We start from the raw sequence: 27812 nt of genomic DNA on the forward strand, positions 1-27812 counted from the left end.
ATATGCTAATGAGACCCCGGCCTTACTGTAGACTCAATCTGGCCTTTATTTAGCAGTGTCCATCTATTCAGTGGTGTACAAAACTGATCGACTTTGCTTTTGTGAAAGTCTAAAAAGACGGCCAGGTTGTAGGCCAGAGACTCACTTATTTCTTATTTCAGATACTTAGATGGAAACCCCAATGAAACTGCTCAGTGTAGTGCACAAGATAAATGTGAACAAGATAAATGTGCATAAGATAAAAAATAATTGATACATGTTTGGTATCTGCGTACTTGCACTGACCTGGGGAATTATATTGCCAGGTCAGTTTTACCATATAGTGAACATGGTAAATAAACACAAAAAAGAATTGTGGAATTGCGCTCTTTTTGCAATTTGACTGCAATAGGATTTTTTTTTCCCCGTTTTCCAGTACACTATATGGTAAAATCAATGATGCCTTTCAAAAGTACAACTTGTCCCGCAAAAAACCCCCCAAAAAACAACCACCCTCATATGGCTATATTGACGGAAAAATAAACTCACACAATGTGATGCGATTTGTAGCCTGTTCAGGGTTTTGCTGGCATGTCATGATTCTGTACCAAATTTGTTATGAGTCTTTTGTTTTATGTATGCAAACACTTAATTGTGACTTCTGGATTATATTATCTCCAAAAAATCCAGTAAAATAAATATGATTTGTTTCAAATAAAAATACTTTGCTTCATATTACACATTTTCATTATATGAACTTAGTAAACAAGGAGGGTTTTTTTTTTTTATAAGTAGTTGATTTTCAGAAACTTCAACAAGAACAAAACAAAACAGATACTGTTTACTAGAAATTTATTACGGTATATAGAGATATTCTAACAAACATAAAACAATAGATCTGTAGGATACATTGGACCCTAGAAAATGACCTCTAAAAATACCTTGTGCTGGCTCATTCTGGGAAATGCCCACTGCCATGAGGACTAACACATGCTTGGTAGGACCCACACTTGTCATAAGACAGGGGCAAATATTGCAGCATGGCAGCAGGACATTATAAGAATTAGCCAAGAAATAGGGGAAACTGCTGCGGTAAAAGGAGCAGTGACCCTCAAACTTACTTTAAAGGTACAACTTAAATTTTAAAATGGTTACCCAGCTACTACAATACAAAAAAAAAGTGAAGCGAAAATAATAATGAAATTGTTGCCTTACTGATCCTCTGGCACTGCCATTCAAACTTGATCCACACAGACATGTGACTACTGCAGCTAATCACTGGGTAGCCACGTGTGTGTGGAAGTAAGCAGGAAGTCCATCTTCTTTCTATATACTACCTGTTCGATTCGAACATGTAACCGATGCAGCCAATCACTAGGCGAGGCATCAGCCACCACTTCAGCGGTCATATGTCCATTGAATACAGAAGCGGCAGGAGACCCAAGAAGGGCTAGAATGAAAATGCCAGGGATTATATTCCAGCATTTTCTTATATATTTTTTTTTTCAGTGGCTAGACAAAGCAGATTAAGGTGAAGACAATTACTGAGTGGCTGCAGCGACTCTTCGGCGTCTTCTGTGAAAAGCTTTCAAATTCCATTTTGTAGGCTCTAGCATATGAGGACCATTATAGACAAACAAGATGGTCATTTTGTCAGCATATGTTAAATTCTGGAGCAGCTGGAAATAAAAAAAAAAAAAGTGAATATGCATTGTACAACTATTTTAGTAATATTTCCTTTAAAACCTATGCACATAGGTCATAAAAGTGAACATTTTTTTATCAGAATATATTAAAAGTAGCGTGAAATTTGGACAATTCCATTTTGCTGCAAAGCCTCTTAGGCTCTGTTCACATGCAGTTTCTATGGACCATTGGAGGTTCACTTGAACTCTATTTATGTCCTTGCAGTGTATGCGCCTGGGTTTGTCCACATCCTATTTTTTTTTTTTTAAAAGAGGATTCAGGCAGATCCGCAAAACACACAGCTTAACTGCAATATGAACAGGCCCTTTGATAAACAGCATTGATCTTTGGGAAACCTGGAAGCCAAGTGTTTGGACTTCCAAAGTGAAATATGCTCAGTAATCCTATCTATATTGTTAGGGAATATACAACCTAGCACGTAATATATACTTGCACACGGTTTGCTTTTACTCTGCACCCTTGTTACATGGAAACCATTAATAAGCAAGTCAACAGCTGCTTCCATATCTTCTCAGCAGTATATATTTTCACCAGAACTAATACTAAAATGATAATGTAATGTTACCCTAAATAGGACACTTTTTGACCACAAAATTATCTCCTGTAACATAACAGAATTTAATACTTGTGATATCAAGAGCAGTATCCTTTTTACTTTTCTGTCGACAACGCAGTATGTAGGCTTGTTTATAGTTTGACATGTTGTATGGTAAAATAAACAGTGCCATTCAAATCTAGAGTACTGAAAAGCAGAAAACAAAAAAAAATCCAAGTTGAATGAGATGATGGGGAACAAAGAATTCAGAGATTTACGGCTTTCATTTTATGGAAAAAAAAAAAAAAATGACACCAGATCCAGATATGCATTTTTTTTATTTTAGTTGTGAAAAATAATTAGAAGTTTGTAAAAAAAATAAATTATATATATGTATACATATATATGTATACATATATATGTATGTATGTATGTATATACATATATATAAATATATATATATATATATATATATATATACATACACACACACACACTACAGACCAAAAGTTTGGACACACCTCATTTAAAGATATTTCTGCATTTTCATGACTATGAAAATTGTACATTCACACTGAAGGCATCAAAACTATGAATTAACACATGTGGAATTATATACTTAGCAAAAAAGTGTGAAACAACTGAAATTATGTCTTATATTCTAGGTTCTTCAAAGTAGCCACCTTTTGCTTTGATGATTGCCTTTAACACTCTTGGAATTCTCTTGATGAGCTTCAAGAGGTAGTCACCGGGAATGGTCTTCCAACAATCTTGAAGGAGTTCCCAGAGATGCTTAGCACTTGTTGGCATTTTTGCCTTCACTCTGCGGTCCAGCTCACCCCAAACCATCTCGATTGGGTTCAGGTCTGGTGACTGTGGAGGCCAGGTCATCTGGCGTAGCACCCCATCACTCTCCTCCTTGGTCAAATAGCCCTTACACAGCCTGGAGGTGTGTTTGGGGTCATTGCCCTGTTGAAAAATAAATGATGGTCCAACTAAACGCAAACCGGATGGAATAGCATGCCGCTGCAAGATGCTGTGGTAGCCATGCTGGTTCAGTGTGCCTTCAATTTTGAATAAATCCACAACAGTGTCACCAGCAAAGCACCCCCACACCATCACACCTCTTCATCCATGCTTCACGGTGGGAACCAGGCATGTAGAGTCCATCCGTTCACCTTTTCTGCGTCGCACAATGACACGGTGGTTGGAACCAAAGATCTAAAATTTGGACTCATCAGACCAAAGCACAGATTTCTACTGGTCTAATGTCCATTCCTTGTGCTCTTTAGCCCAAACAAGTCTCTTCTGCTTGTTGCCTGTCCTTAGCAGTGGTTTCCTAGCAGCTATTTTACCATAAGTCTCTTATGAACAGTTGTTGTAGAGATGTGTCTGCTGCTAGAACTCTGTGTGGCATTGACCTGGTCTCTAATCTGAGCTGCTGTTCACCTGTGATTTCTGAGGCTGGTGACTCGGATAAACTTATCCTCAGAAGCAGAGGTGACTCTTGGTCTTCCTTTCCTGGGGCGGTCCTCATGTGAGCCAGTTTCTTTGTAGCACTTGATGGTTTTTGCCACTGCAATTGGGGACACTTTCAAAGTTTTCCCAATTTTTCGGACTGACTGACCTTCATTTCTTAAAGTAATGATGGCCACTCGTTTTTCTTTACTTAGAATTCCTATTATGGCAAGAAAAAAGCAGCTAACAGTCTATTCAGTAGGACTATCAGCTGTGTATCCACAAGACTTCTGCACAACACAACTGATGGTCCCAACACCATTTATAAGGCAAGAAATCCCACTTATTAAACCTGACAGGGCACACCTGTGAAGTGAAAACCATTCCGGGTGACTACCTCTTGAAGCTCATCAAGAGAATGCCAAGAGTGTGCAAAGCAGTCATCAAAGCATCAAGTCATCAAAGGCTACTTTGAAGAACCTAGAATATAAGACAATTTCAGTTGTTTCACACTTTTTTGTTAAGTATATTATGGTGGTCTGTACTGTATGTATATATATATATATATATATATATATATATATATATATATATATATATATATATATATATATATATATATATATATATATACACATACACACATATGCACACACACACATATACAGACATACTAGATGGTGGCCCGTTCTATTGCATTGGGTATTCTAGAATCTGTATGTAGTTTATTTATGAAGATTTCAGAATAATGCAATGAATACACAGGATTCGTCTGGCAGGGCGCGACCAATCAGTGAAACGTAGTATATAGCACAGCCACGTAGCATATAACACAGCCAGCCACATAGTATATAGCACAGCCACATAGTATATAGCACAGCCACATAGTATATAGCACAGCCACATAGTATATAGCACAGCCACATAGTATATAGCACAGCCACATAGTATATAGCACAGCCACATAGTATATAGCACAGCCACATAGTATATAGCACAGCCACATAGTATATAGCACAGCCACATAGTATATAGCACAGCCACATAGTATATAGCACAGCCACATAGTATATAGCACAGCCACATAGTATATAGCACAGCCACATAGTATATAGCACAGCCACATAGTATATAGCACAGCCACATAGTATATAGCACAGCCACATAGTATATAGCACAGCCACATAGTATATAGCACAGCCACATAGTATATAGCACAGCCACATAGTATATAGCACAGCCACATAGTATATAGCACAGCCACATAGTATACAGCACAGCCACATAGTAGTATATAGCACAGCCACATAGTAGTATATAGCACAGCCACATAGTAGTATATAGCACACAGCCACATAGTATATAGCACACAGCCACATAGTATATAGCACAGGCACATAGTATATAGCAGCCACATAGTATATAGCAGCCACATAGTATATAGCAGCCACATAGTATATAGCACAGCTCGCGTAACAGACAGCCACGTAGTATATAACACAGCCCACGCAGTATATAACACAGCCCACGCAGTATATAACACAGCCCACGCAGTATATAACACAGCCCACGCAGTATATAACACAGCCCACGCAGTATATAACACAGCCCACGCAGTATATAACACAGCCCACGCAGTATATAACACAGCCCACGCAGTATATAACACAGCCCACGCAGTATATAACACAGCCCACGCAGTATATAACACAGCCCACGCAGTATATAACACAGCCCACGCAGTATATAACACAGCCCACGCAGTATATAACACAGCCCACGCAGTATATAACACAGCCCACGCAGTATATAACACAGCCCACGCAGTATATAACACAGCCCACGCAGTATATAACACAGCCCACGCAGTATATAACACAGCCCACGCAGTATATAACACAGCCCACGCAGTATATAACACAGCCCACGCAGTATATAACACAGCCCACGCAGTATATAACACAGCCCACGCAGTATATAACACAGCCCACGCAGTATATAACACAGCCCACGCAGTATATAACACAGCCCACGCAGTATATAACACAGCCCACGCAGTATATAACACAGCCCACACAGTATATAACACAGCCCACGCAGTATATAACGCAGCCCACGCAGTATATAACAGTGTGGGCACCATATCCCTGTTAAAACAAAGAATTAAAATAAAAAATAGTTATATACTCACCCTCCGTCGTCCAATGAAGCTGTCCCGACGCGATCGATGCGGCCGCCAGCTTCCATTCCCAGAGATGCATTGCGAAATTACCCAGATGTCTTAGCGGTCTCGCCAGCTGGGAACAGAAGCTGGCGGCCGCATTACGCGCATCGGTGGACGTTGGAAGGTGAGAATAGCACAATTTTTTTTTTTATTATTATTTTTAACATTATATCTTTTTACTATTGATGCTGCATAGGCAGCATCAATAGTAAAACGTTGTTCCAGGATGGGGCGACACACTGGCACTGACTGAAGGAGAGTTGGGAGGGGCAATTTGCGGCCGGACTAAGCCTGTCCCTGATTTTTCCATGCATGGAGCACCAAGATTCAGCTTGGTTTTTTTTTCATACTGAGCAGCAGCCAATTTCATTAATACAACTTTGGGATACATACTATGCTTAGATAGCTTTTTAGCGTAATTTTTCTAGGGATGTGTGGTGACTGAGAAACTGAAGCTAAGGACCTTTTTACTCCTCTTTACAGCGTTTACTGTATATAGATTAATCAATTTCATGTTTTGATAGACCAGACTTATGGAAGCAGTGATACAAACATTTAAAAAATGGCATTATTTCTAATAGAAGAAAAAGGGGTAGGGGATTCAATGTTCTTTTTTTAAAAGATTTTTTTTAGTCCAGCTACGTGACTTGAACCTGTGATCATCTGATCGATTGTTACTATATATTCCATCACCACAGTATATAGTGTAAATAGTGGTAACCTATGAAGCTCAGTCTTTTGGTGATCTCTTTGAGGCAGGCAGATTGACAGCAGCATCTAAATGGTTAATAGCATAAATAGGAGCTCAGTTCCGATTACTTCTATTTGGCCACATTCACATGTTTAGTCTTTTACCTCCGTATGTGTAAGCCAAAACCAGGAGTGGGTGATAAATACAAAAGTGATGACTAGCGATGAGCAAATATACTTTTGAACCGGACAGACAACATAATAGGCAAAATGCCAAGTGGGCATTACCAAGAGCTCTCACTGGCGGCGTTTACTTATTCCTCTTTTGGATGCTGACCTATCATAAGCAGGCAGCAATACATTGGGGAAAGAACAGGCTCAGTATGAGACCTATTGACAAACAGTCTGCTCTCCTCACTGCAGAGTGATGGCATGCTGGACAACAGCAGACCTGAGTGTGATTAACTGACAATTTTCAGCTCTCATCGTTGGCAGTCAGTCTGGAGGCAGGGGCAGTGCTGTAGAGTTGAATCGCATTATATTACTTCCAGTATCTCTCCTCTCCAAGTGCCTCAGAAAAAGGACGTAATCCCAGTGAAATCTCTCTGGTAATGCTTTGCCTTAAAGGGGTTGTCAAAAAATAGCAGCTTTAAGCCTAAACGTTAATCTATTCAATGTAATAATCTAATCACTTTTCATTTTCATTTTCATTTTCATTTTGAGGTCCATGCTGTCAGACTCTACGTCCCCTTCTCCATGCGAGTGGCGGTGGTGTATCGTCCTCCCGGCCCCTCTCACCAGTTCCTGGATCATTTTGCCACCTGGCTTCCACACTTTCTCTCTTATGACACCCCCACCCTCATCATGGGTGATTTCAATATCCCAATTGCTTCTCCCCTCTCCCCATCTGCTTCTCACCTTTTATCTCTAACCTCCTCTTTCGGCCTCTCGCAGCATACTAACTCTCCAACACATGATGATGGAAACTCCCTTGATTTGGTCTTCTCCCGGCTTTGCTCACTGGATGATTTCACAAACTCCCCTCTCCCGCTCTCTGACCACAACCTTCTTTCATTCTCTATCAAGAACTGCCATCCCGCTCAGGTCACCCCCACTTTCCACACTTATAGAAACATACAGGCCATTAACACCCAGAAACTTATGAAGAACTTGCAGTCTTCATTGGCCCCAATCTCCTCCATCTCTTGTCCTGATTCTGCTCTGAAGCATTACAATGAAACCCTGCAAAGTGCCCTGGAAGAAGCTGCACCTCCTATACATAGAACAACTCTGCACAGACGGCAACAACCGTGGCACACGCTGCAAACACGTTTCCTGCAGCGGTGTTCCAGGTGCGCCGAACGTTTGTGGAGAAAATCTAATCTGCCCGAAGATTTCATCCATTATAAGTTCATGTTAAAAACATACAACTCTGCCCTTCACCTCTCCAAACAAACCTATTTCAACACCCTCATCACCTCGCTGTCCAATAACCCTAAACGTCTCTTTGACACTTTCCGGTCCCTACTCAACCCAAGAGAGCAGGCCCCAACCACAGATCTCCGCGCTGACGATCTGGCCAATTACTTCAAAGAAAAAATTGACCACATTCGACAGGAAATCATTTCCCAATCTCTTCATACCAAGCACTGTCCTCCCTCCCCCACTGCATCTAGTTCACTCTCTGACTTTGAACCAGTTACAGAAGAAGAAGTAAGCAGGCTCCTTGCATCTTCTCGCCCGACCACTTGCACCAGCGACCCCATTCCGTCGCATCTCCTCCAGTCCCTTTCCCCGGCTGTCACCTCTCACCTAACAAAAATATTCAACCTTTCCCTCACTTCCGGTATTTTTCCCTCCTCATTTAAGCATGCCATCATACATCCACTACTTAAAAAGCCCTCCCTCGATCAAAATTGTGCCGCTAATTATAGACCTGTCTCTAATCTTCCCTTCATCTCTAAACTCCTGGAACGCCTGGTCCACTCCCGTCTTACCCGCTATCTCTCAGATAATTCTCTTCTCGACCCTCTTCAATCTGGTTTCCGCTCTTTACACTATACTGAAACTGCCCTCACTAAAGTCTCTAATGACCTACTAACAGCTAAATCTAATGGTCACTATTCCATGCTCATTCTCTTGGATCTCTCCGCAGCATTCGACACTGTGGATCATCAGCTCCTCCTCACTATGCTCCGCTCCATCGGCCTCAAGGACACCGTTCTCTCTTGGTTCTCCTCCTATCTCTCTGGCCGATCCTTCACTGTTTGTTTTGCTGGTTCCTCCTCCTCTCACCTTCCCCTTACTGTTGGGGTTCCTCAAGGATCAGTCCTAGGCCCCCTCCTCTTCTCTTTGTATACTGCCCCTATTGGACAAACAATCAGTAGATTTGGTTTCCAGTACCATCTCTATGCTGACGACACCCAATTATATACCTCTTCTCCTGTTATCACGCCGACCTTTTTAGAAAACACCAGTGATTGTCTTACCGCTGTCTCTAACATCATGTCCTCCCTCTATCTGAAACTGAACCTGTCAAAAACTGAACTCCTCGTGTTCTCTCCCTCTACAAACCTACCTTTGCCCGACATTGCCATCTCTGTGTGCGGTTCCACCATTACTCCAAAGCAACATGCCCGCTGCCTTGGAGTCATCCTTGATTCCGAGCTTTCATTCACCCCCCACATCCGATCACTGGCTCGCTCTTCTTATCTGCATCTCAAAAACATTTCCAGAATTCGCCCTTTTCTTACTTTCGACTCTGCAAAAACTCTTACTGTCTCACTTATTCATTCTCGTCTGGACTATTGTAACTCTCTACTAATTGGCCTACCTTTTACCAGACTCTCCCCGCTCCAATCTGTCCTGAATGCTGCTGCCAGGATCATATTCCTCGCCAACCGTTACACCGATGCCTCTACCTTGTGCCAGTCATTACACTGGCTACCCATCCAATCCAGAATCCAGTACAAAACTACTACCCTCATCCACAAAGCACTCCATGGCTCAGCACCACCCTACATCTCCTCTCTGGTCTCAGTCTACCAACCTACCCGTGCCCTCCGCTCTGCTAATGACCTCAGGTTAGCATCCTCAATAATCAGAACCTCCCACTCCCGTCTCCAAGACTTTACACGTGCGGCGCCGATTCTTTGGAATGCACTACCTAGGTTAATACAATTAATCCCCAATCCCCACAGTTTTAAGCGTGCCCTAAAAACTCATTTGTTCAGATTGGCCTACCGCCTCAACGCATTAACCTAATTATCCCTGTGTGGCCTATTAATAAAAAAACAACAACATAATCACGTTCCTCCATCATGTTCTCATACACTTTATGCAGTTAATAGCCTCTGTGTCTGTACTGTTACATACTTAGGTAGTTAACTGGTTCATGCAGCTTTACATGAACACCCGAGCCTTACACTATGGCTGGTCCAAATAACTAAAGCAATTGTTACCATCCACCTCTCGTGTCTCCCCTTTTCCTCATAGATTGTAAGCTTGCGAGCAGCAGGGCCCTCATTCCTCCTGGTATCTGTTTTGAACTGTGATTTCTGTTATGCTGTAATGTCTGTTGTCTGTATAAGTCCCCTCTATAAGTTGTAAAGCGCTGCGGAATATGTTGGCGCTATATAAATAAAATTATTATTATTAATTATTATTATTTTAATTAAAAAGTCCCTATTGTTCCTTCTCTACCCCAACTCCTTTTTGTATTGTATTTTTTATGACATTTTATATGGGAATCCCCAGTACATGCTAGGATACTCAAATGAGGGGCAAAGGCTGCACTGTCGGTGGGCATTGTAAGGAAAGAACCCGGAGAGCAGGAAACACAGAGACCAGTCCCGCCCCGAAACAGACATCATTTTCGGGGATGGGGCTGGTCTCTACTCACCACATTCTCTCCTTACAATGTGTACTAACAGTGTGCTCTCTTGTCTACTCCTCACTTCTCATTAGAGCTGGTAAGGGAGCGCACTGTCACTGTACATTGAAAGGGAATATTGCACAGTGACAACGTTGGTCATACTGAGCATGCATCAGAATTAACAACCAGCGTATGCTCAGTAGAGCTGGGACTAGGGCAGTTCCTGAAACGAACATCACCGATGATGCTTTGTTTCAGGGTGGGGTAAGAGGCTGCCCCCTGATGGCATCTCATTTGAGTATCTCAGCATACACTGGAGATTCTCAAATGAAATGTTATCAAACCGTAAGTAGGTATAAAAATAAAAAAGCAGTTAGATTAGAGGGGGAACAATAGGAACTTTTTTATTAAAGTATATTAGAAAAGTGATTTGATTAGTATATTAAATAAGTAGAAATTCAGGATTAAATCATTACCTGTTTTGGATCACACTTAAATTATTTTTCACTTATAGCTAATTATTTTTATTGCTAATATCTCTGCAAACAAATGTTTTATTCTCCTCTGCAGCGCCTATTTCATCATGTATCCAGTTTAACATGAAAAATTTGGTGGAAGATCCTTTTTAAGAACACGCAGATTTAAACATAGAATACAGATAGAGCGTCTTAACATTTTAAGTTGCGATTTATGTTTTATGAAATTATTTTTTTTGTTTAGCTTCATTTTTGTCAATTTAGTTTTTCATTATTATACTTATGGGCAAAAATAAAAATATTTGTGAACAGTTATAGGAAAAGAGTGTTGGTTGATGACCTTAATCTAATATGGTTTATTGCCACAGTGGGGACCACATAACTTCATATTTTTGAGCAGTCCAGTTAATGTTTCAAGTGCTATTTTGTAATAATAGCTGAACTTAAGTGTTTTAGCACTAGGTGGCACTGCTGAGCCCTGTAAAGACTACAGCACTATTACAGCAACCACAGGGAAGACCCAGCAAGATAGCACTACGGTCCTAACCTAACTCTTTATATCTCACAGTCAACAGCAACTTGGCATCTGGGATGTTTTACAAAAGAAAGGGATTTCCGCTGTCACCCAACCAGTGTCCTGCAGCACAATCGTGCATAGATAAGTTGCCATAGCAGAGGCCCCCAGGCCTGCCAAGGCTACATGACAAAGGCACAGCTGAATATAATAGCAGTGTGAGGACACAGTCACACGTTCAGTATTTGGTCAGTATTTTACCTCAGTATCTGTAAGCCAAAACCAGGAGTGGGTGATAAATACAGAAGTGGTGACGTGTTTCTATTATACTTTACCTCTTACTGTCCCACTCCTGATTTTGGCTTACACATACTGAGGTAAAAAACTGACCAAATACGGAACGTGGCGTTACACTAAGGCTATGTGCACACGTTCAGAATTTTTAGCATTTTTTTGGCCGTTTTCCGCAGAAAAAATGCTAAAAAACGCGGACATAAGCATCCCATCATTTTTAATACATTCTGCATTTTTTGTGCACATGTTGCGTTTTTCCATCGGCGGAATCGCATTCCGGAAAAAAACGCAGCAGGTTCATTCTTTGTGCGGAATCACGGGGATTCTGCACACATAGGAATGCATTGATCCGCATACTTTCCGCATGTGTCTATGCCCACCATGCGGGAAGTAAGCGGATCATGTGCGGTTGGTACCCAGGGTGGTGGAGAGGAGATGCTCCTCCAGGCCCTGGGAACCATATACCTGTTAAAAAAAAACAAAAAAAATAATAATAAAAAAAAAAACGTGGTATTCTCACCTTCCGGCGGCCCCAGTAACCTTCCCCGCTCCTCGCGATGCTCCCGTTCCCAGTAATGCCTTGCGACAATGACCTGTGATGACGTAGCGGTCTTGCGTGATGCTATGTCATCTGGGGTCATTGCCGCGAGGCATTACTGGGAACGGGAGCTGCCGGGAGCATCGGGAAGGCTGCGGGCGCCGCCGGAAGGTGAGAATATCACGATTTTTTTTATTTTTTTTAAATTATTTTTAACATTCTATCTTTTTACTATTGATGCTGCATTAGGCAGCATCAATAATAAAAAATGGGTCACACTTGTCAAACACTATGTTTGACAAGTGTGACCAACCTGTCAATCAGTTTTCCAAGCGATGCTACAGATCGCTTGGAAAACGCTGGCATTCTGCAAGCTAATTACGCTTGTAAAACGCTAGTGTTTAGCGGGAATATGCATGCCAATTCCACATGCCTATTTCCCTTGGCAGGGAGTTGTAGAATTTCCGCGGAAATTTCCGCGGCAATTCTGCAACGTGTGCACATAGCCTAACAAGAGAATAGTGCTTTTGATACGGAGTCTACAAAGAAATAAGCTTATATATGTCTGCATCGCTGGAATTAGATATGTATGTATCTTAGAATATAGAGACAAACATTTTCTAGTAAAGAAATTTTTTTTTTTTTCGGTAGCACAGAATGACCTCTCAAACCAAGTGCAGGAGATCATTGCAGCCTTGGGGCGGCCATTTATATACACCTTTCCACCTGCTTGCTCTCCATCTATCTCCACACTTCTCTGACCCTATGAAACCAGAGCTGTCAAAGAAGTGGGGTGGAGATTGAGGGAAAACAAGCAGGTGTGAGGGTGCACTGCACTGTTTGGCCCTGCCATGGTGCACCAAGCGCGTGTACTTGGTTCGAACAGTCATTCTGGGCCTTTAACTCCTTCACCCCTGCGTCTTTTTTCACCTTCCTGACCAGGCCAATTTTTACAATTCTGACCACGGTCACTTTATGAGGTCATAACTCTGGAACGCCTCAATGGATTCCACTGATTCTGAGACTGTTTTCTTGTGGTTGGCGCTCATAGCAAGTGAGTAAATCAGCTATATAAAGGTGATTTGATCATCGCCTCTATGTAGCAAAGCCAATCGGGTTATGGCAGCTTCTGGTCTCCCATGGAGACTATTTAAGCATGCCCCCCCCCACCCCCCCCAAAAAAAAAGTTTTTAAAAATTAAAAAATATATAAAAGTTCAAATCACCCCCCTTTCGCCTCATTCAAAATAAAACAATAAAAATCAAACACACACATATTTGGTATAGCCGTGCTCAGAATCGCCCGAACAATTAAAAAAAAAAAAAAAAGAGGATTAAGCAGATCGCTAAACGGCGAAGCGAGAAAAAAAAAAGTCAAAAAGCCAGAATTACATTTTTTTGCTCGCTGTGACATTGCATTAAAATGCAATAACGGGAGATCAAAAGAACGTATCTGCACCAAAACGGTATACTAAAAACCCAACCCGTCATCACGAAAAATGGAGTTGCTACGGGTAACGGAAAATTGCGCTATTTTTTTTTTTTTTTCTTTAAACAAAATTTGGAATTTTTTTCACCACTTAGATAAAAAAAGAACCTAGACATGTTTGGTGTCTATGAACTCATAATGACCTGGAGAATCATAATGGAAGGTCAGTTTTAGTATTTAGTGACCATAGTAAAAAAGCCAAACAAGTGTGGGATTGCACTTTTTTTTGCAATTTAACCGCACTTGGAATTTTTCTCCCATTTTGTAGTACACGACATGGTAAAACCAATGGCGTCGTTCAAAAGTACAGCTTGTTCCGCAAAAAACAAGCCCTCACACGGCCATATTGACGGAAATATAAAAAAAGTTATGGCTCTGGGAAAAAGGGGAGCGAAAACGCGAAACCAAAAAAAGCTCCGGGGGCTAAGGGGGTTAAAGGAACCTATATACTGGAGAAAAAAAAAGTGATACCATTTTAAAAACTACGCCTCTCAACATATTCAAAGCTGCTGTCAGGAAGTTTATTAACCCTTCAGGTGAGTTTAAGGAATTAAAGTGAAATGCCTGAATTTAACATTTTATTATTATTTATTATTGGAGGAGCACTGCCAACAGACTGGGATCTTATACTGCGCTAGACAGTCGTTCTGCTGCTGAGGGCATTCTAGAACATTCTGATTGGAGGAGCACTGTCAATAGACTGGGATCTTATACTGCGCTAGACAGTCGTTCTGCTGCTGAGAGCATTCTAGGACATTGATTGGAGGCGCACTGCCAATAGACTGGGATCTTATACTGCGCTAGGTGCTAAGGGCATTCTAGGACATTCTGATTAGAGGAGCACTGCCAATAGACTGGGATCTTATACTGCGCTAGACAGTCGTTCTGCTGCTAAGGGCATTCTAGGACATTCTGATTGGAGGAGCACTGCCAATAGACTGGGATTTTATACTGCGCTAGACAGTCGTTCTGCTGCTAAGGGCATTCTAGGACATTCTGATTGGAGGAGCACTGCCAATAGACTGGGATCTTATACTGTGCTAGACAGTCGTTCTGCTGCTGAGTGCATTCTAGAACATTCTGATTGGAGGAGCACTGTCAATAGACTGGGATATTATACTGCGCTAGACAGTCGTTCTGCTGCTGAGGGCATTCTAGGACATTCTGATTGGAGGAGCACTGCCAATAGACTGGGATCTTATACTGCGCTAGACAGTCGTTCTGCTGCTAAGGGCATTCTAGGACATTCTGATTGGAGGCGCACTGCCAATAGACTGGGATCTTATACTGCGCTAGGTGCTAAGGGCATTCTAGGACATTCTGATTGGAGGAGCACTGCCAATAGACTGGGATCTTATACTGCGCTAGACAGTCGTTCTGCTGCTAAGGGCATTCTAGGACATTCTGATTGGAGGAGCACTGCCAATAGACTGGGATCTTATACTGTGCTAGACAGTCATTCTGCTGCTGAGTGCATTCTAGAACATTCTGATTGGAGGAGCACTGTCAATAGACTGGGATATTATACTGCGCTAGACAGTCGTTCTGCTGCTGAGGGCATTCTAGGACATTCTGATTGGAGGAGCACTGCCAATAGACTGGGATCTTATACTGCGCTAGACAGTCGTTCTGCTGCTAAGGGCATTCTAGGACATTCTGATTGGAGGAGCACTGCCAACAGACTGGGATCTTATACTGCGCTAGACAGTCGTTCAGCTGATGAGGGCATTCTAGGACATTCTGATTGGAGGAGCACTGCCACTAGACTGGGATCTTATACTGCGCTAGACAGTCATTCTGCTGCTGAGAGCATTCTAGGACATTGATTGGAGGCGCACTGCCAATAGACTGGGATCTTATACTGCGCTAGGTGCTAAGGGCATTCTAGGACATTCTGATTGGAGGAGCACTGCCAATAGACTGGGATCTTATACTGCGCTAGACAGTCGTTCTGCTGCTGAGGGCATTCTAGGACATTCTGATTGGAGGAGCACTGCCAATAGCCTGGGATCTTATACTGCGCTAGACAGTCGTTCTGCTGCTGAGGGCATTCTAGGACATTCTGATTGGAGGAGCACTGCCAATAGACTGGGATCTTATACTGCGCTAGACAGTCGTTCTGCTGCTGAGGGCATTCTAGGACATTCTGATTGGAGGAGCACTGCCAATAGACTGGGATCTTATACTGCGCTAGACAGTCGTTCTGCTGCTGAGGGCATTCTAGGACATTCTGATTGGAGGAGCACTGCCAATAGACTGGGATCTTATACTGCGCTAGACAGTCGTTCTGCTGCTGAGGGCATTCTAGGACATTCTGATTGGAGGAGCACTGCCAATAGACTGGGATCTTATACTGCGCTAGACAGTCGTTCTGCTGCTGAGGGCATTCTAGGACATTCTGATTGGAGGAGCACTGCCAATAGACTGGGATCTTATACTGCGCTAGACAGTCGTTCTGGTGCTAAGGGCATTCTTGGACATTCTGATTGGAGGAGCACTGCCAATAGACTGGGATCTTATACTGCGCTAGACAGTCGTTCTGCTGCTGAGAGCATTCTAGGACATTCTGATTGGAGGCGCACTGCCAATAGACTGGGATCTTATACTGCAATAGACAGTCGTTCTGCTGCTAAGGGCATTCTAGGACATTCTGATTGGAGGAGCACTGCCAATAGACTGGGATCTTATACTGCGCTAGACAGTCGTTCTGCTGCTGAGAGCATTCTAGGACATTCTGATTGGAGGCGCACTGCCAATAGACTGGGATCTTATACTGCACTAGGTGCTAAGGGCATTCTAGGACATTCTGATTGGAGGAGCACTGCCAATAGACTGGGATCTTATACTGCAATAGACAGTCGTTCTGCTGCTAAGGGCATTCTAGGACATTCTGATTGGAGGAGCACTGCCAATAGACTGGGATCTTATACTGCGCTAGACAGTCGTTCTGCTGCTGAGAGCATTCTAGGACATTCTGATTGGAGGCGCACTGCCAATAGACTGGGATCTTATACTGCGCTAGGTGCTAAGGGCATTCTAGGACATTCTGATTGGAGGAGCACTGCCAATAGACTGGGATCTTATACTGCGCTAGACAGTCGTTCTGCTGCTGAGGGCATTCTAGGACATTCTGATTGGAGGAGCACTGCCAATAGACTGGGATCTTATACTGCGCTAGACAGTCGTTCTGCTGCTGAGGGCATTTTAGGACATTCTGATTGGAGGAGCACTGCCAATAGACTGGGATCTTATACTGCGCTAGACAGTCGTTCTGCTGCTGAGGGCATTCTAGGACATTCTGATTGGAGGAGCACTGCCAATAGACTGGGATCTTATACTGCGCTAGACAGTCGTTCTGCTGCTGAGAGCATTCTAGGACATTCTGATTGGAGGCGCACTGCCAATAGACTGGGATCTTATACTGCGCTAGGTGCTAAGGGCATTCTAGGACATTCTGATTGGAGGAGCACTGCCAATAGACTGGGATCTTATACTGCGCTAGACAGTCGTTCTGCTGCTGAGGGCATTTTAGGACATTCTGATTGGAGGAGCACTGCCAATAGACTGGGATCTTATACTGCGCTAGGTGCTAAGGGCATTCTAGGACATTCTGATTGGAGGAGCACTGCCAATAGACTGGGATCTTATACTGCGCTAGACAGTCGTTCTGCTGCTGAGGGCATTTTAGGACATTCTGATTGGAGGAGCACTGCCAATAGACTGGGATCTTATACTGCGCTAGACAGTCGTTCTGCTGCTGAGGGCATTCTAGGACATTCTGATTGGAGGAGCACTGCCAATAGACTGGGATCTTATACTGCGCTAGACAGTCGTTCTGCTGCTGAGAGCATTCTAGGACATTCTGATTGGAGGCGCACTGCCAATAGACTGGGATCTTATACTGCGCTAGGTGCTAAGGGCATTCTAGGACATTCTGATTGGAGGAGCACTGCCAATAGACTGGGATCTTATACTGCGCTAGACAGTCGTTCTGCTGCTGAGGGCATTCTAGGACATTCTGATTGGAGGAGCACTGCCAATAGACTGGGATCTTATACTGCAATAGACAGTCGTTCTGCTGCTAAGGGCATTCTAGGACATTCTGATTGGAGGAGCACTGCCAATAGACTGCGCTCTCATACTGCGCAGGACAGTTGTTAAGTTCAGGTGTGGCCAAAACTACTGTCAGCACTCACTCATTTCTCGATGGTTAAATTCTTTAAGGGCATGAGGTTAAAGGGTTTCAGACGTCTTTAATAAGAGCACACCACTCTTCAGTTTCCTGTGTTTCTCTTTGATGGTGGGCGATGCGCTCCTGATTGATAAATTTGGACAGTGACATCATCAGCTTATTGGTTTGTACTTTGCACTCACCAATGCTACAAGGGGGGGGCAATTTTACCTCTGTAGCATTGGAGAAGTGCAAGGGCACTGAAGCTGGTAGATCCAGCAATCAAGTCAGCTTCAGAGCAGTGCTTACAAGCTCTATATCAAAACTGATAAGTGCTCTACTCCTTGAATAAGAGACCTATCACCACTGAAGACAGCAGAGGTGGCTGGTAACCATGGCAATTAGTAGTAAACAAAATTAAAAATCCCTCAGCTGCCGAGAACAAAGAGAATTTTTAATAAGTAAATAGCAAAGTTGATTCTTATTACTAGTACTTTGCAATCTTATCCACTTAACATTATGAAAATAAGCCCTCTAAGTATCCATATTTAAAATGTAGATCTAATATAAAGTACACTTTAAATTTATTTAATGCAAGCCCTGTTTCTTAAGATACTGAGGAACAAAAATCAATTTCTTATAAAAATTACCTTTGGTGTAATAAAAAAATACTGAGAAGTGCTTTCTTTGCATGCTGTCTTCACTACCATATCAAATACCCTCCTTTCATTCACAGGATCCATGCCCTTAAAAGCAATATTAAAACAGAATATCAGTAAAGTGCACAGGGTACAATATTGGAAATATTTTGGAAAATGTTTTACTCTAGTACCTGATTGATTTCATCCACCACTCGGAAGGGGCACCTGTTGAGTTCTTGAAGAGCCATTAAATAGAGCATGGTGGAAACGCTCCGCTCCCCTCCACTTTGATGATGTGGGGTCAGCTCGTGAAGTTGTGTGCTGCTTCTAAACTTTACACGAATTCTTATACCATACTTATCATAGTCTTCCTACAAAGCAAAGATAATGGTGATCTTGGTTTAGCATTACAATATTGTAACAAATGCGGACCCTCACCTTTTACATTTTTCGTGCAAAGAAAAGAAAATCCAATGATCTTTGCTCAATAATTTTACTACTGTAGATTCACAATCAAACAAAATCCCAAACCCGAATGTCCATTTTCCCCAGCAGCGTTACACAATGCACTATAACTATACATATCTATTCTATTTTATGTTGTTAAAGCAGTTGTGAATCACAGCGCTATGTTTGAATATATAACTATTGCTCTAAGAAAGATGATGCTGGGCATATACAGAAAAGTGAAATGTTGTAATGTATTGTAACTGGCAGCCCGGTATTATGCTCTCCAGTCACAGGATGTAGATTCACCCCTGCTTAGGAGGAGGGCGACTCAGCTAGTACATATCCATCAGGCAACTACTAATTTCCATAACTCTTCATTAAAAGGAATCTGTCTGCTCCTCCATGCTGCCCTGTCTGAGAACAGCACGCAGCGTGCGGTAGTGTCGGGTGCCGTACAGAACAGTGTGTTATTTATGGTGTGCTTATGTCACAGTCAGCCCGCAGCTCTTCTGCACAGGGTTAACGCTGTTCTCCTGCTGCTGATTGACAGCGCAGTAATAAGGAGAAAGATGTCCATCAACAGCAGGAGGGCAGAGTTAGCCCAATGCTCATGAATATCACAGACATAACCACACCATAACCAGAAATAACACAAAATTCTGCACAGCTGCAGGAGGACATCAGTAACACAATCCCTTTAACTGATAGCAACAACAGAAAATCTATGGAGCCAATCTTCAGTCTCTGATGAGAGTTCTTTTTATAAAGGACTTTTAAACTTCATGGGGATAACCTAAAATATGCTAAATCTGTATGCAAAATATATGTGGACCAATGGTACGTCAGCTGGCAGCATCCCCTGCTTTGAGGTGGGCTCCGACGGTGAGCCCACCTCAAAGCCGTGACATGTCAGCTGTTTTCAACAGCTGACAAGTGCGCGCAATGGGCGCGAGCGGAATCGCGATCCGCCTGCGCCCATTAACTAGTTAAATGCCGCTGTTAATCTCCGATAGTGGCATTTAACAAGTGCTGCCCGCCGCGCGGCCGGAAGTACTCGCACCGCTGACCCCCATCACGAGATCGGGGTAATCGGTGCGTTGCCATCACAACCAGAGGTCTCCTTGAGACCTCTATGGTTGTTGATGGCAAGATTGCTATGAGCGCCACCCTGTGGTCGGTGCTCATAGCAAGCCTGCAATTCTGCTGCATAGAGGTGATCTGTGCATCACCTCTATGTAGCAGAGGCGATCGAGTAGCGCATGCTTCTAGCCTCCCATGGAGGCTATTGAAGCATGCCAAAATTAAAAAAAAAAAATGTTTAAAAATATAAAAAAAAAAAAAAAGTTCAGATCACCCCCCTTTCGTCCCAATCAATATAAAACATTAAAAAAAAATCAAACCTAACACATTTGTTATCGCAGGGTTCAGAATCGCCCGATCAATAAAAAAAAGCATTAACCTGATCACTAAACTGCGTAGCGAGAAAAAAAATCATAACGCCAAAATGAAAATGCATATAATGGGCGATAAAAAGATCGTATCTGCACCAAAATGGTATAATTAAAAACGTCACCTCGGCACGCAAAAAATAAGCCCTCACCCGATCCCAGATCACAAAAAATGGAGACGCTACCATTATCGGAAAATTGTGCTAATTTTTTCTTACCACTTAGATAAAAGAGAACCTAGACACATTTGGGGTCTATGAACTTGTAATGATCTGGAGAATCATAATAACAAGTCAGTTTTAGTATTTAGCGAACCGAGCAAAAAAGCCAAACAAAAAACAATTGTGGGATTGCACTTTTTTAAAAATTTCATCGCACTTGGAATTTTTTTCCCGGTTTCTGTTACACGACATGGTAAAACCAATGGTAGAGTTCAAAAGTACAACTCGTCCCGCAAAAAATAAGCCCTCACATGGCCATATTGACAGAAAAATTAAAAAGTTATGGCTCTGGGAAGGAGGGGAGCGAAAAACGAAAAAAATTTATCTACCTTATCTGGAATATGGAATAGGACTCCAATAGTGTGACAGTGGCTTCCTTTATTGCAGTATACTGATAAAAAGACACTAATGCCCTAACACTGCCTGTATGCTGGAAATGTGCACATCGTTTTCTAACTCACTGCATTTGCTAAGGCCCCATACCAATATCAACCTTACCTCGCCAGGAACTTACCTCATTTTCGGCATGTAGATCAACTTCACCTACACACTGCATGGACGTGAAGAAACTGCTGAACTCCTTATTGATTTTTTCAACCAACTGTTTCAGAGGAATAAGCCAGTGTTCCTTAACCTGGAAAAAAATAAGTCAAAGGGTTCTATAGTGCAAACTTTAAGAAAATATGTTTTTGTACCATTGTACAGTATAATCTTCAAGTTTTTCCCCCCATTTTAACCTCTTTGTGGCCGAGCCAATGTTTTAAATTCTGACCAACGTCACTTTATGTGGTAATAACTCTGAAACGCTTCAACAAACCCCAGTGATTTTGAGACAGTTTTATTCATGGGACGTTATAATTTATGATAATGGTAAATTTAGGTCAATATTTTTTTTTTATAAATAAACACAAAACATATCAGAAATTTGGCAAAAATGTCAACTTTGAATGATTATCCTTTAATCCAGATAGTCATACCACAGAAAAAATTAAATTAATAAATAACATTTCCCTCATGTTTGCTTTACATCAGCACAATTTTTAAAACATTATTTTATTTTGATAAAAAAGGAAAGCTATCTGCGCTGGATTAGCGTTTTGTATTCCTTGTGGGGACCCAAGTGAATGACTATTAAAAATAATCGCAATATAAAAGGAGTGAATAAATGAATTCCAGCGTTAATGCAACCACTGTAAGAGATATTAAGAGTATATTATAAAAACGAGGGGGAGCGTTAATAAATAAAATGTATACCTGGTGAGGCTCTCACTGTAAAGTACAGTCTTCCGTGGTCAGATGCACTTGCGTTGCCCAAAAGAAGGGGACGAGATCTGATGAGTGCCGTATGTTGCCTTCAGCAGTATCCGATAAGGCTGCCGTGGTGGCACACGATCTTCCGTAACCCCGTGCACTCACGTTACCAGAAGAGGATAAGATCAGGTGAATGCCGCGTATTGCCTTTGAGATAGCGGGCTGCAGGCACTGCCCCGGCCGGTGGCAGAAGATCCTGCGCTCGCGTGGAATTCATTTATTCACTCCTTTTATATTGCGATTGTTATTTTTAATAGTCATTCACTTGGGTCCCCACAAGGAATACAAAACTTTAATCCAGCGCAGATAGCTTTCCTTTTTTATCATATTTATTGATTTAGTTACGGACGGGTGGTACCGTAACACCATCTGCTGCAGGCTTTAGAGGGTGCAAGCGCTACTGGTCTTTTTATAGAAATTATTTTATTTTGGTAGCCTTTCAGGAAGGCTAAAAATGTAGCAGTAATTTTTCCTTTTTTTTAAGGAAATTTACTAAATTTATTTTTTTGAGGGACCTATTCAGGTTTGAAGTGATTTTGGGGGACCTATATATTGGAAAAACCCCAAATTGATACCATTTTAAAAACAGCACCCCCTGACATATTGAAAACTGCTGTCAGATAGTTTATTTACCCTTCAGGTGATTTTCAGGAATTAATGTAAAGTGGCATGACAGAAATGAAAAAGTGTATTTTTACCACCTAAATCTCGCTAACTTCTGAACTGACCGCTGTAGCCAGCAGACTCTAAGGCCATTATTTGGCCATGAATTGCCATGGCAAGCATCAGGACCACACAATCATCATCTCAGAGTGCCGATTATATTAAAGCGGAAGCCCCCACAATCTATTAACCATATATTTGATGTAGTCACTTGACAGCAGCAACTAAGGGGTTAAACAGATATGGGCAGTGCCAACACTGATTGTTGGTGATACAGCAAGTTGTCGGCTGACAACTGTTGGATTGTCACCTGTATGGGGATGCTATTCTCTTATATATCAGGTCAGTAAAAAGACGTATTGGCGGTTATTAAAGGGTTAAAGTATTAAAGAGGTTTTCCACTTTTAGAAGACTGGACCTCCTATGATGCCAGTCATGTAAATAACAGAATCAGATATAACTGCAAAAACCAGGAATTTTCAACAATTAAAAGGGTTGTCCACTACTTTCAGTTAACCCCCCAATGTATCCCCCCCGAGGCCCCTAATGAATTTTATAAATACCTTCTGTTGCCGTTTTCCCCTGTGAGCGGCGCTATGGCGGCGGCTGAGTCCGGGTCACGTGACGCCCAGGCTGCAGCCACCGCTAATTTCCGCCGACGTCACGTCATTTTCCAGACTCTGGAAATTGACGTGACGTCAGCAACAGGCGTGTCCCAGCCTCACAGTCAGCAGTCACTCAAAAGTGACTGGGCTGTGGGCGGGGCTGTAGGCTGCCTGCGGGGCTGTGCTGGGGGCGGGTGGGGCTGTGCTGGGATCTGCTGGCTGGCCGCGCTCATGTGCCGAGATGTGCGGCGGCCGGTGCCGTGGCGGCATTCGTTGCGGCGGCCCGTGCGGCTGCCGGTGCCGTGGCGGCGTTCGTTGCGGCGGCTCGTGCGGCTGCCGGTGCCGTGGCGGCATTCGTTGCGGCGGCCCGTGCGGCTGCCAGTGCCGTTGCGGCGGCCGGTGTGGTGGTGGTGGCCTGTGCGACGGCGGGGGTCTGCGCAGTGAAACCGAAGGTGCTGGAGTGTGGCTGTGTGGTGGTGGTGGCATCGTCGTCTCTGTGCATGCATCGTCTGATGGGACTACAAGTCCCATCGGGCTCTGCCTGCTACAGTGACAGTCAGTGACACATTAGCCAATGATGGGACAGTAGTAGTCCCATCATCCGGCTAATGTGTTGAATGTAAAAAAAACCCAAAACACACATATACAGTACATACATACATACATAGAACACACATACAGGACATGCGATGACATGCAGCATGCGGCAACATGCAGCATGCGAAATGTGACATGCACCATGCGACGTGAGACAACATGCGACGACGTGAGACAACATGCGGCGACATGCGACAACATGCACCATGTGACATCATGCACCATGCGACATGCAACATGTGACAACATGTGACGACATGCAGCATGCGACATGCACCATGCGACGACATGCGCCATGCAACGGCATGCGACATGAGACAACAGGCTGCGACATGAGACAACAGGCTGCGACATGCGCCGAAATGCGCCATGCGACATCATGCGCCATGCAGCATGCTACATGTGACAACATGCAGCATGCGCCGAAATGCGCCATGCAGCATGCGCCATGCTACATGTGACAACATGCGACGACATGCAGCATGCGACGACATGCAGCATGCGACGACATGCAGCATGCGCCATGCGACGACATGCAGCATGCGACATGTGACAACATGCGCCGACATGCGCCATGCAGCATGAGAGAACATGCGGCGACATGCGCCATGCGACGACATGCAGCTAGCGACATGTGACAATGTGACAACATGCGATGACATGCAGCATGCGTCATGTGACAACATGCACCATGCGACGCCATGCGCCATGCAACGACATGCGCCATGCAACGACATGCGCCATGCAACGACAATAGCAAGGTGACATTAACCCCTTAACCCATATCCCACCGCTACACGGGAGTGGGAAGAGAGGGGCTAAGTGCCAGAATTGGTGCATCTTACAGATGCGGCGACATGCGACAACATGCACCATGTGACATCATGCAACATGCAGCATGCGACATGCAACATGTGACAACATGCGACGACATGCAGCATGCGCCATGCGACGACATGCGCCATGCAACGGCATGCGACATGCGCCGAAATGCGCCATCATGTGCCATGCAGCATGCGACATGCTACATGTGACAACATGCAGCATGCGCCGAAATGCGCCATGCAGCATGCGACGCCATGCAGCATGCGACGCCATGCAGCATGCGACGCCATGCAGCATGCGACGCCATGCAGCATGCGACGCCATGCAGCATGCGACGCCATGCAGCATGCGACGACATGCAGCATGCGACGACATGCAGCATGCGACGACATGCAGCATGCGCCGACATGCAGCATGCGTCATGTGACAACATGCGACGACATGCGACATCATGTGCCATGCGCCGACATGCGCCATGCAGCATGAGAACATGCAGCGACATGCGCCATGCGACGACATGCAGCTAGCGACATGTGACAACATGCGATGACATGCAGCATGCGCCATGCGATGACATGCGCCGACATGCAGCATGCGTCATGTGACAACATGCACCATGCGACGACATGCGCCATGCAACGACATGCGCCATGCAACGACAATAGCAAGGTGACATTAACCCCTTATTAACCCATATCCCACCGCTACACGGGAGTGGGAAGAGAGGGGCTAAGTGCCAGAATTGGTGCATCTTACAGATGCGCCATTTCTGGGGCGGCTGCCGACTGGTATTTGTAGCCGGGGGGGACCAATATCCATGGCCCCTCTCTAGGCTATGAATATCAGCCCGCAGCTGTCTGCGTAGCCTTTCTGGCTATACAATATAGGGGGACCCCACGTCATTTTTTGGGGGGGATCCCCCTATTTTAATAGCCAGTAAAGGCTACGCAGACACCTGCGGGCTGATATTCATAGCAGGCTACAAATATTGCCCCCCCCCCCGCCGTCGGCTTTCCCCCTCTGGCGCAGAAAATTTCGCGGGAGCCCACGCCATTTTTTTTTTCTTTTCTTTTAAACTGAAACATATTGTTCATTAACCCCTTTCTGCCAGCTGACGAAATAGTACGTCAGCATCCCCCGCTTTGAGGTGGGCTTCGCGGTGAGCCCACTTCAAAGCCGCAACATGTCAGCTGTTTTCAAAACAAAAAAAATGTACATGATCGCTAAACGGCATAGCGAGAAAAAAAAATCAAATGACAAAATTACGTTTTTTTGGTCGCCGCGACACTGCATTAAAATGCAATAATGGACGATCAAAAGAACGTATCTGCACAAAAGTGGTATCATAAAAAAATAAATAAAAATGTTTATTGTAGTGGACAACTTCTTTAAGGGAAGAGCTTAATTGAGTAGACTGGGACTAAGTCATGGTAACTGGGGATACCAAACATAAATGGGGAATGTATAAGGATATACTACTAGAATCCTGTAGAAAACTTATACCCTCTGGTAATAAAATGTCAAGGAATAAAAAGAAACCATTATGGATAAATAAAAATAAGACAGTACAGAGCTTAAGACAAAAACAAAGCATTTAAAATCCTAAAGGCCGAGCATACAGAAATAGCAATTCAGGAGTATAAAGATCTAAAAAAAGAAATGTAAAAAAGAAATCAAGCTAAGCTAGGAAAGTTATCTACATAGAAACAAATCGCCAACAACATTAACAAAAAAAATCCCCAATAGTGTTATAAGTACATCAATGCCAAAGAAAAAAGAAATCAGATGGTATCGGCCCCTTAAAAGACGATAACAACAACATACTTATAGAGGACAAAGAAGAGGCTGAGATATTAACCCCTTTACCCCCAAGGGTAGTTTGCACGTTAATGACCGGGCCAATTTTTACAATTCTGACCACTGTCCCTTTATGAGGTTATAACTCTGGAACGCTTCAACGGATCCCGGTGATTCTGACATTGTTTTCTCGTGACATATTGTACTTCATGATAGTGGTAAAATTTCTTTGATATTACCTGCGTTTATTTGTGAAGGAAAAAAAGGAAATTTGGCGACAATTTCGCAATTTTCCAACTTTGAATTTTTATGCAATTAAATCACAGAGATATGTCACACAAAATACTTAACAAGTAACATTTCCCACATGTCTACTTTACATCAGCACAATTTTGGAACCAAAATTTTCTTTGTTAGGGAGTTATAAGGGTTAAAAGTTGACCAGCGATTTCTCATTTTTACAACACCATTTTTTTTTTTTAGGGACCACATCTCATTTGAAGTCATTTTGAGGGGTCTATATGATAGAAAATAACCGAGTGTGACACCATTCTAAAAACTGCAGCCCTCAAGGTGCTCAAAACCACATTCAAGAAATTTATTAACCCTTCAGGTGTTTCACAGGAATTTTTGGAATGTTTAAATAAAAATGAACATTTAACTTTTTTTCCACAAAAAATGTACTTCAGCTCCAATTTGCTTTATTTTACCAAGGGTAACAGGAGAACATGGACCCCAAAAGTTGTTGTACAATTTATCCTGAGTACGCCGATACCCCATATGTGGGGGTAAACCACTTTTTGGGTGCATGAGCTCGGAAGCGAAGGAGCGCCATTTGACTTTTCAATGCAAAATTGACAGGAATGGAGATGGGACGCCATGTTGAGTTTGGATAGCCACTGATGTGCCTAAACATTATAACCGCGCACAAGTGACACTATTTTGGAAAGTAGACCCCCTAAGGAACTCATCTAGATGGGGGTTCAAAGCTCTCACAACACAAGTGTTTCACTACAGTTTATAACGCAGAGCCGTGAAAATAAAAAATCTTTTTTTTTTTTCCACAAAAATTATTTTTTAGCCCCCAGTTTTGTATTTTCCCAAGGGTAACAGGAGAAATTGGACCCCAAAAGTTGTTGTCCAATGTGTCCAGAGTACGCTGATACCCCATATGTTGGGGTAAACCCCTGTTTGGGCGCACGGGAGAGCTCGGAAGGGAAGGAGCACTGTTTTACTTTTTCAACGCAGAATTGGCTGGAATTGAGATCGGACGCCATGTCGCGTTTGGAGAGCCCCTGATGTGCCT

General features: G+C 43.2%; 1 protein-coding gene across 2 annotated transcripts in view; it reads right to left on the reverse strand.

Moving 5' to 3' along the window:
* Positions 1–709: 709 nt before the first annotated feature.
* SMC5 (structural maintenance of chromosomes 5) overlaps positions 710–27812 on the reverse strand; it is a 290983-nt gene continuing 263880 nt past the window's right edge. For both annotated transcript variants that reach the window (XM_077249064.1, XM_077249065.1), the window contains 4 exons: positions 21223–21342; positions 18781–18960; positions 18599–18694; positions 710–1658 (listed from right to left, as the gene is read on the reverse strand). In XM_077249064.1, coding sequence (XP_077105179.1) covers positions 1521–1658; positions 18599–18694; positions 18781–18960; positions 21223–21342 — 534 coding nt within the window. In that variant the 3' untranslated portion in view covers positions 710–1520. The remainder of the gene's footprint in view (positions 1659–18598; positions 18695–18780; positions 18961–21222; positions 21343–27812) is intronic.

Source organism: Ranitomeya variabilis, chromosome 1 (assembly GCF_051348905.1).
Source record: "Ranitomeya variabilis isolate aRanVar5 chromosome 1, aRanVar5.hap1, whole genome shotgun sequence".
NCBI lineage: Eukaryota > Metazoa > Chordata > Amphibia > Anura > Dendrobatidae > Ranitomeya > Ranitomeya variabilis.